At 52.6% G+C, this 10,047-nt stretch overlaps 1 protein-coding gene across 1 annotated transcript in view; it reads right to left on the bottom strand.

Moving 5' to 3' along the window:
* Positions 1–10,047, bottom strand: part of TG (thyroglobulin) — a 237,253-nt gene that overhangs the window by 207,928 nt on the left and 19,278 nt on the right. The window contains exons 11-15 of the mRNA XM_032415805.1: positions 7,250–7,489; positions 4,024–4,161; positions 3,552–3,629; positions 2,869–2,981; positions 781–883 (exon numbers count right to left, since the gene is read on the bottom strand). Coding sequence (XP_032271696.1) covers positions 781–883; positions 2,869–2,981; positions 3,552–3,629; positions 4,024–4,161; positions 7,250–7,489 — 672 coding nt within the window. The remainder of the gene's footprint in view (positions 1–780; positions 884–2,868; positions 2,982–3,551; positions 3,630–4,023; positions 4,162–7,249; positions 7,490–10,047) is intronic.

Raw genomic sequence — 10,047 nt, 5'->3', positions numbered from 1 at the left:
ACACACACACACACACACACACACACACACACACACACACACACACATACACACATGCTCTGCTCTCAAAGAACGTAGAGCCTTTAAGGAGCTTTAACAAGAGCGGGGGGGGATTATAGTGGAGAGTGCTAAGGAGAGCACGGACGATGTGCAGGGTAGTCTGGGAGCCCGCCAGAATCACCACACTTGGCTCTGGAAGGGAGGCCTCGAGGACGTCCAGAAAGACTGATGCGTGGTCTGAGGAGGAAATAGGCAGGGAGGCCACAAGTACTGCTGGCGGCTGACCCAGAACACGTGAAGGCCCGGGGGGGAGAGAGCGTCCTCCTTCTTGAAAAGTCAGACTATAGTTTATAACACCCGGGTCCTGAGAGCAGGGGACGGGACAAAGAAGAGAAGCAAAGGAACGTGCCGGAGCCACACGCTCCCAGGCCGATGAGCCGCAGTGAGGCGACTAGGCCCTGAGGACCCCGGGGAGGCAGAGGAGGGACATCAGCCCCTTTGCACTTGAGGGACATCACCTTGACTTCACCGTGGAAAGCAGATGGCAGTGCCAGGCCGGAGGGGATGCACAGCTAGCACCCCCCAGAAAGCCCCTTGCGCTCCTTGCTTACACAGCACAGCCCAGTCCCCGCCAAAGAACCCACTGGGGCGAGGGAATACTGCGCCCATTTCACAGATGAGGAACCTGAGGCTTGGTGAGGGGAAAGGCTTCCACAGGCCTGGGACGGGGAGCCAGTGCTCACGGCAGGGGCCAGGGCAGGGGAAGAGGCAACTACTCACATGGGGCGCTGCTGTTCGTGCCGGGTGGCATGCCCGCCCCCGAGGCCGGGTCCACACACCAGCTGCCGGCCTCCGACTGCTGCAGCCTGGCAAACTCTCCTGTCTGAGACAAAGCCGAGGGCACGTCACCCCAGGGAAGATGCTGTTGCATCATCCACAGGTCAGCGGGCAGACGTCTGGAATGTTCCTTTCAAAACTACTGGTGATGGTTTCTCCAAAAAGAGAGGAAGATGCTATTCTGCTCCAGACCCTTGACAAACATTCTTTGAATTGATGGTTACAAGCACCCCATGAGGCCAGGTCCACAGTTCTCTTCTTTTAGGGTGGGGGAAACTGAGCCTCAGAGAGGGGAAGCATCAGAGCATCATCCCACAGGTGGAGAACAGCAGAGCCGGGCTGGTCTAAACCCATCCAGCCCCAAAGCCCAGCTACTATCCTGCACCAAGCTCCCCCCAGTTCCAGAAATGATTTTCCACAAGCATCCCTAGGAGAAAGGGAGTCTGTAACATCTATAACAGAGAATAAAGAAATCAGTAGAAGGCAGCTATCCAGGCGACATATGGCTGGGTCCTCCTCTCCCAGACTGTCCTGGGACCAGCTGGGGAATACAGAGCTAGGCCCTTCAATCCACTGGGCCTCAGTTTCCCCACTAAAAGGAAAAGGAGGTAGGACTAGATTGAGGCTTGCACACACTCCTTCTAGGAGCTCTTGATGGTAGAAAATGTCACGTCTCCTACATCTGGAACAGAAAAGCATAAGAACCAGCAGGAGGACTGCAGAAACCCAGCCACCTGCCCAGCTTCCTGGCTGTCACTGAGTGCTTCCCTGAGCTTCTGCTGGCCACCTCCCATTTCATACCCTGCTGGGCCTTGTTCACGGGCAAGAAATGAGAGTAATAGCACCCAACATTCACAGGGAACATAAGCATGAGGACCACTCTGTGCCAATCCCCCCACACCCAGAGCATCACTCACTCCCTAGGAGGCAGGGACCCTACTGTCCCCTTTCTGCACAGAGAGGCCCAGAGAGGTCAGGTGTATACCCTGGTTCCATAGCTTGGAAGCTATGCAGGTAAAATTCAAGCAAAGGTTTGAGAACATTTTACAGGATAAAGGCTTAAAATTGAGAACATTCTAGTCATTAACTGAACTTCTCCTAGGGAGTTGGGTCAAAGGCACAGCCATCCGGTTGGGGCAGTGAAAGGCTTGGGTCCTGTTCCCGGTGCCTGGGGCCTCCCCGGGAGGCAGGCTGAGAAACCACCTAATCAGAGTCTGCTCAGAATCGCTCTTCCCTCTGGCAGAAGCTGTGGCTTCTACCTCTCCTTCTCCATGGGCTGACACTGGTACCCTGGTTCCTTGTTCCAGCAGGAGGGGGTCGTTAGCCAAGATGAAAAGCTAAAGAGGCTCATTTCTCTGTAAACTCAGTAGTAACTGGAATCCATGTCCACAGTGAGCAACAGCAACAATAATAAAGAATAATAATAAGGAAATTTCGCTCAGTGATTTGTAGTCTGACTAACTTCTACATGGCTGATTTCATCCGGCTTCCAGAAACTGCTGGGGGCTGAGCAGAGACTGCCATCACTCGGCAAGTAAGCGGTTAAGACTCCAGCAAGAATCCTTTCTTTGGGGGTTTTGCATCAGTTCCTGCAATCATCCAGCAATCTGAGAACAGTAATATTACAATGTCTTCCCTTTATATTAAGAAACAGATATGATGGGTGTAGCAATGTAGCCAAGATGACTTTGGAAAAGCACAGCAGCAAGCATTTAAGTGCAGATTATTTTGCAAAGAGTTTTCATGGAAGGTATTTCCTTAGGGCCTCAAAACAATCCTCGCACTAGGTAGGATAAAAATGCGGCCCAATCTTAGGATCAAATAAAGCAAACTGGAGCACAGAGAAGGTAAGTAAATTGCCCAAGGTCACACAGCCAGGGCCTGCCAGGGAGAAGATGAAAGCCCAGGCCTAGAACTACCTGTGAGTTTTTAACTAAAACAAGTTTATTGAAAACTAGAAAAATCATCCTCAGTGTATGGGAGAAAGTTCTGGCTCCCACCTCAAACCCTCCTGGGCCTTCAGAGCCTTACCTCTAGGCAGGTGGGGATGAACAGGTCTTTTGGAGATGGGTTTCCCTGGGATGCAGCCTGTTTCCAACTGGAAAGCAGCCCACTGGCTTGAGATGTCTCACAGGCGGTGGGGCCTGAGACAGAGAGTGAAACTCTTAACTGACCGGCCGTGGGTCCCCGGGGGAGAGTGGGGAGCCCAGGCAGGTCATGCATCAGGGTAGATGGAGGTGCCCTGCACGGACAGCTGGAACCTCAGAGGAGAAGCAGGCCACGGTTCAGGGACAGAGACTGGGGTGGGGAGGGTGTCATCCTTGAGATGTGACGTGGGCCTTGGTGACATGGGTCCGAGCCCCAGGAGGGAGGCTGGCTTCCGGGGCAGCTGTGGGATGGTTGTCAGGCAGTCAGACTCGGAAGTGGATGAACGTGTCCCCGGAGCAGGTGGGAGGAAGGGGACTCCGGGCTTTTTCTCCATGGTCGGTGACTATCTCTACCTAGGAAGCTAGGTGCCCAGATCAGCCTCGGCCAAGAGGGTCTTCCAGGCTTGGGGGTGTGGGAAAATGTGGCCTGGCTGCCCTCGGGGGCTGGTCTGAAGGCTTCGGGGGCTGACCCACGAGCATCCCTAGGCTGGGTAACAACAGCTGTACCACCGGCCTAGAGTGCCCACCACCAGGGGCCGGGGAGGGAGCTCCTGGGGCTTCACTTACACTGGGGGATCTGCGGGGAGCGGGCAGTCAGCGAGGTGGGGACGTACTCTCCCTTCCCGTCCACACACCAGCAGTAGCCTAGGAAAGAGCCAGGCTCACAAGGTTAGGAAGTGCACCCCCCATGCACATGCCCCCAAACAACTTTCCTTCTCTGCATTCACAGCAGAGAATGTAGAGAAGGAAATGCAGAGAGGTGCAAGCCCTGCATCTACTCCCCGCTGCCCACCACTGTCCACAATCACACACCCCGCTCCCTCCCGCAACGAGTCCCTGGACCTTCGGGCTGGCAGGTCACAACTCCCATTGTACAGATGGGAAAACCGAAGTCCAGAGATACTAAGGGATTTGCCATCAGCTGCCAAAGAGGGGCCTAGAGTGCAGCTCACCAATCCCAGCACAAAGCCCTTTGCTCTCAGTGAAAAAGAGGGTGTCACTCCACCCCCCCACCCCAGGGGGGCCCATCCCCACTCACCGGTCCCAGCATGGCACTGCACAGCCTCCCAGCCTCCCCATGCATCGCACTGGGGCACGTAGGGGCCGGGCCGCAGAAGGGCGGCCGCGCGTGGGGAATCCCCCAGGACAAAGCCGCGTCTTTGATAGAAGTCAAGGGCTGCAGTCGGGAGAGAGGGGGGCAGCAAGGTGAGCTCCAACCTGGAAGGGCCTCGGCAGTGCCGGGTCCGTGGCTGACAACAGCCACGCACGCCCTCGTGCCAACATAAGGAGGCCGTCTTATGGACGTGACAAACACTGCCACCCGAAGTCCGGCAGAGGCGCCTTCAAAGCGGATCGGCGCTCACCAGGTTGTCCTTTAAAAATAAAAAGGGGGCAGAGGTGTGAAGCACTCACTGCTGTCCTCCCGGAATCGCTTTCGGAGGGCGCTGATTCGGTCAGCGGCCTGCCCTCAGACGTGTGAGACAGCGGTGACAGGAGATGGCATTTATGGAACACTTACTACGCGCCAGGCACGATCTAAATATGTTTGAGCCAACGGGAGCCTCACGGCAACCCTCTACGAGAGGTGACATCATCCCATCTGACGGTGGTAAACTGAGGCACAGGTGATGCCGCTTACCCCAGGCTCACGGTGGGAAGCGGAGGGACGGGCTCTGCACACAAGAAGTCAGCATGTGACAACCTGCCCCATGCCCTCCCTGCCAAGCCCCTCAATCTGGTGCTTTAGCGCCTTCCGAGGCTTTGTTCCCCACAAAATCCGATCTGGTCTTCACAACAGCCCAGGCAGTCCGTGCTGTCACCCCAAGGTGCGGGAAGAGGCTCAGCGGGGCAGGCTATGGGATGTACAGAGGGTCACCCTGCCTTCAGACAGCACCGTCCTCTGTGCTCGGTGTCCCCTGCCTGCCTGGCTTCCCCCGCCGCACTCCCCACTAGGACCGACTAGATATCGTACGTGTTACTGGGGCTCACAGCTCTCCCGCCCCAGTCTGATCTGCCCCCAGCATCATCTTCCTCCTAAGTAGCCAGGAACTGTCCCCCAGACCCTTTCTCAAGTCCTACCTCCTCAACCACCTCTCCACTCCTGCTGGTGCTCGGGGTGGGCTCGTGGGGTGGGGAGGGGTGCAGCCACAGGGTCACATCCAGGGCAGCCCAGTGAGCAGAGGCCAGCCTCACATTGGAGCACATCTCCCGACTTGCTCCCCTCAGAGATGGGCTCGCAGCTCCCAAGGAGACACCAGCAGCCCACGGTCAGAACCCCGCGAGGAGACCAGGACCCCAAAAACTGGCCTGGTGTGCGAGACAGGACTCATGAGTCTGACGAGCCTCAGCCTGAATCCTGGCCCAGCACCTCTGGGTTATCATGAGTGATCTTATCAGTCATGAGCAAGTTGTCTAACCTCTCTGAGCCACAGTTTCCCCATCGATGAAATGGCTCTAATACTTACCCAATAGGGTAAGTGTGACATTTACATCAAAAGATCTTGAGCACCAAGCTCATGCCCGTGTCCCTCCCTCACCCTCCTTAAGCCCAAGGACACTGTGACCATGTGTTGTTGGCCAAAGACCCTCCATGACCCTTCATCTCTCTTGGTCCTGGGCTCTCAATCCCCAGACCCTGCGGGTCTACACACAAAGAGCTTCCTCTCCTTTGCAAGATTAGAGACACCTCCTCTCATCTTGAGGGATTCGAGAGAAATGAGCACCCCTGGTCCTCCTCTATGGACCCTTCCTCTTTTCATTACCACCTCAGCATGCAAAGTCAGAGCGTGTTGCTAGGTGGAGGGGAACTTCCTTAACTTGACTTCTGAAGAAAATGCCATTGTGCGATTCAATGACTAAATCTCTATGGCACCAAGAAATACTTCTCTCCTTCCTCTCAAGTCCCCTCCCTAACCAATGCTCACAACCACAGGAGCATCAATCCCACAGATCCCTCTGATGACATCAAATCTTGTCCAGGGACAAAATGGAAAACAACTGGTTTCTTGCCAAAAGCAGAAATCCCCATGTCTCTGAGGAACAGAGACAAGAAGTATCTGAGTGTGGGGAAGAGGTGGGGAGGGGAGGGAAGAGAAAGAGATCGGGGACAAAAGAAAAGCAGAAATCCCCATGTCTCTGAGGAACAGAGACAAGAAGTGTCTGAGTGTGGGGAAGAAGTGGGGAGGGGAGGGAAGAGAAAGAGATCGAGGACAAAAGAAGCAAGAAGGATGGTTTAGCAACATGTACCAGGCTCCTGCTCTGTGTCAGTCATGCACTGTGCTGGGCCCTGTGATATAAAGATGAACAAGATGTGGTGCTTCGTGCTCCCAGAAGGGACAACGGGCATGGCAGTGAGGCAGGAAACAAAGATGGTGCCTGGGAGATTCTCACTGGGGTCTGGACACCCCAGGCGGCAGCAGCAGACATCCCTGAGGGGGGAAGCAGGGAGGCCTTGGCCTGCAGGAGTGGGGGGGCTCTCGTCTTGGCATGGATATCGTCAAGGGGAGCACCACTTTGCTGTTGTGTGACCCAAGCCCAGAGAACCCCAGATAGGGAATCCACTGAGATCATCTGACAAGGAGTGGGGAACTCAGGATGCTTGCAGTAGAGGCAGTGTTTGTCCCTGTCCAGTTGGTGTGGGGTCATAAGAGACCTGGGAGAGGGGTCGGACCCTCCTGCCAAATTGGCTGTGGGTGGTGCAGGAAGAGCAGGGGCTCTGGGATGAGACAGCCCCAGTCTCTGGGCACCAGGGATCAGCCGGGCAAGGGACAGAGGCTCGGGGCCCAGACCATCCAGGCTCCGCTAGCTATTCATTGGGTTAACTTGAGCATGTGACTGAACCCCAGTCTCTGCATTTGAAAGGAATCACAGATGGTGAGCGCGGCACTGATCTCATGGAACTCCTTTTCCCCCCAGAGAAGTAGAGGGAAGCCTCAGAACAGAACATGAGCATTTCGGGCTGGGTCCCCTCACATTCTAGCAAGAATGTTTGGCTGCATGGTGGGTTGTGGGCACCATCTGCAATACAAGATGTGGAGACCTGCCCCCAAGTGGCTGTGCTGGTGGATTTGGGCATACACCGGAGAGATGCGCATCGTGCCAGCTTTGACTGGTACACAAAACCACTTTGTCTTTTCTTTCCCAGGGACCCGCAGGCCTGGGAAAACCAGGGCCACAAAGTCTGGAGGAGGACTGAAGAGCAGCCAACTCAAGCCCTTGCCTCCCCAACAAGCTGGAACAAGAAGCCAGAAGTGCATGACACTCACTAGACTGAGCTGCCAGACGAATGGCATAATCGTCCCCACTCAGAAACTTCTCTGAGAAAGTTTCCCGGGATGGAGAGGGTTGAGGAAGGGAGAGCTCCTCGTCGGTCAGCTGGATTCCTTTGGCCGCTAGGAAACTCTCTCCCAGAGGGAACCAAGAACTGTTGGAAGCCAAGACAATCTCTTCCGTTTCCTTAATGAACTGCAGGACATGAAGCTTCACCTTCTCACAAGAGCCAGGACCTGGGGGAATAAAGACATCATGGCTGGACACTTCACTCCCTCTGAGGTACGTGTGCATATAAATATGCACACATGTCTGTCACAGCTGTTTCCTTCACCCAGCTCTTTTTATAGCCTGGAATGTTCCTTCTGTTTCATCTCCACAATTTCACTCACTCGCCTTTTACAGAGGACCTGCTATGTAAGAAGTTGAGCAATAGCTAATGTCTACTCCACACCAGATGTTATACTAAGCACATTTACACAGACAATCTAACTTAATCTATACAACAGCCCAATAAGATAGTATCCGGGTCTTACAGATGAGAAGCTGAGGCATGTGACTCTGGCCACAGAGTACTAGGTGATAGAAAAAGGGCTGAAGACCCTAGTAGAACCAGCACTGTGTCCTCTAGGCCAGCCCTTCTCAAGCTTTCGGGGGCATCAGAGCCTCCTGGGGAATCTGGAGAGAGGCAGGTGTCAATTCAGCAGGTGGGATCCAAGATTCCAAATTTCTAACAACTTCCCAAAGTGATGGTAATGCTGCTGAACCACACCTGGAGGGTCAAGCCTCCAACCTCTGGTCCTCAAACCCTTTGGATCATATGCCCCATCAACAAAAGAGTTTGAACGTGTGCCCCCAAAACATGCGTATTTCTTTGTAAAGCGAATACATGCATGACTATCATATACGAGGTACAGTTCGCTCAGCTGTTCCAGCTGTTAGAAGTAGGTCATCGTAAAACCAAAAGCAGAACTTTAGAAGGAAAAGATAAAACACTTCCTACAGGTGGAAGCTCTAATTCTTGCTTCCCAGCAGATTATCTCGTACCCCCGGGGAACAAGATATTGTGTATCTTCTCCACGCCTCTTGGTATTCACGGGAAAGGCCCGCGGATTCTAAACCCCATTCGAATGCTTTGCCTGGCACTCAGGCCAAGGCAAGCAAACTGATGGGTATTAAAGAGTGCACGTGTTGTAATGAGCACTGGGTGTTATACGCAAACAATGAATCATGGATCACTACATCAAAAACTAATGATGTACTGTATGGGGACTAACATAACATAATAAAAAAAAAAGTGGCAAGGTGCTATTGGTCTCATCAACTTGGACCTCAAAAATCAGATGCAAAGAGGACCAAATTCAATGTTAAAGCATCTGAAATTATAGGAATGTACTCGTGTGGGGACCTGACCGTTGGTATAAAGAATCTCAAAAAATGAAGGAGACTTTTTATACAACAGCATGCTGATATCAATGCATTCACTTGGAGGGTCAGCCTATTGTTGGGACTCGGCACTTCAATGGAGAATCCTAGTCGGGGGGTCTCCAGGCGTTCAATATGCCCAGGGTACTACTGTTCTCACCGCATGATTCCTATGACCCAACATTCTAAAAACCCACTTGCTGCTAAAGCCTATACTTTGGCTTAAGTCAAAATCATCTGATTGATGTTAACATGATCCGGAAAGGTGTGGACAATGTTGAACATTGCAAAGAATGGACTGAGAGATTTCTTTGGCCTTGAAGAGCTGTAATATTACCTGTACTATTAGCACTGCTGGTTAGAGAGGTTCTCATTTTACAATAAGTGTTGAATCTGTCTCGTTATGCTTTCAAGCTTCTGGCATGGCCACTTGGTAATAAGACATTTTAATTTAAGAGAGAGTCAACCTCATTCTGCTTATGCCTCAGATACCACAGCTTTCCTATAAGTCCACCTGCCACAGAGCTGACCTTACCGACCTTCTTCAACTGCTCTCCAATCAGTCCTATAATTAAACTCCTCAAATAAATTAAAGACACTTTAAAGGCAGGAGCACTGTCTGAGGTCCGGGGCACCTAGCATGTCCTTGTGAGTAGAATCATAATGTGCGTTGGTTAATCAAATGGTGCACCTAATTTATGAGAGATTACAGAGAGGCAAGAACCAGGTCATATCCACTTGATAGCCTTCATCTCTCCTAAGATCATGCTTTGTACACAGACGACATCCAGCTCAAATTTGAGGCATTGGTTTAAATAATCAATCATACGAACACTCTGGTTTCTCTTCAGATCGCATAAATCATACGAACATTTAAAAATGAACTACATTAATGTCGCCAACACCTACTGCAGAGGTGTAGGGAAATCACTTCCTTTCTATGAGCCTTGGTGTTATGGTCTGAATGTTCATGTCCCCCCCAAGAATGTACGTATTGGAGCCCTAACCCCAAGGTGATGGTACTTGGAGTTGGGACCTTTGGGAGGTGATGAGGTTTAGAAGAGGTCATGGAGGGTGGGACCCTCTGGATGGGATTAGTATCTTTACAAAAAGATGAAGAGCCCAGAGCTCTTTCTCTCCACAGTGAGAAGGTAGTCTTCCGCAAGCCAGGAAGATGGATCTCCCCAGGAGAGGAATCTGCCAACACCTTGATCTTGGATGTGCACCCTCTGGAACTGTGAGAAACATCTGTGGGTGAAGCCGCCCAGTCTCTGGTATTCCCTTAGAGCAGCAGAGCTGACTAATGCATTTGGGTGCCTCAACCACGGAAGGCATGTACCTGGCCATATCCGAACTCCATGCCCGCTTG

This window comes from Phoca vitulina, unplaced genomic scaffold (genome assembly GCF_004348235.1).
Source record: "Phoca vitulina isolate PV1807 unplaced genomic scaffold, GSC_HSeal_1.0 scaffold18, whole genome shotgun sequence".
Classification (NCBI taxonomy): Eukaryota; Metazoa; Chordata; class Mammalia; order Carnivora; family Phocidae; genus Phoca; species Phoca vitulina.
Note: the sequence above shows the minus strand (reverse complement) of the source record. Positions and strands in the feature narration are given on the sequence as shown.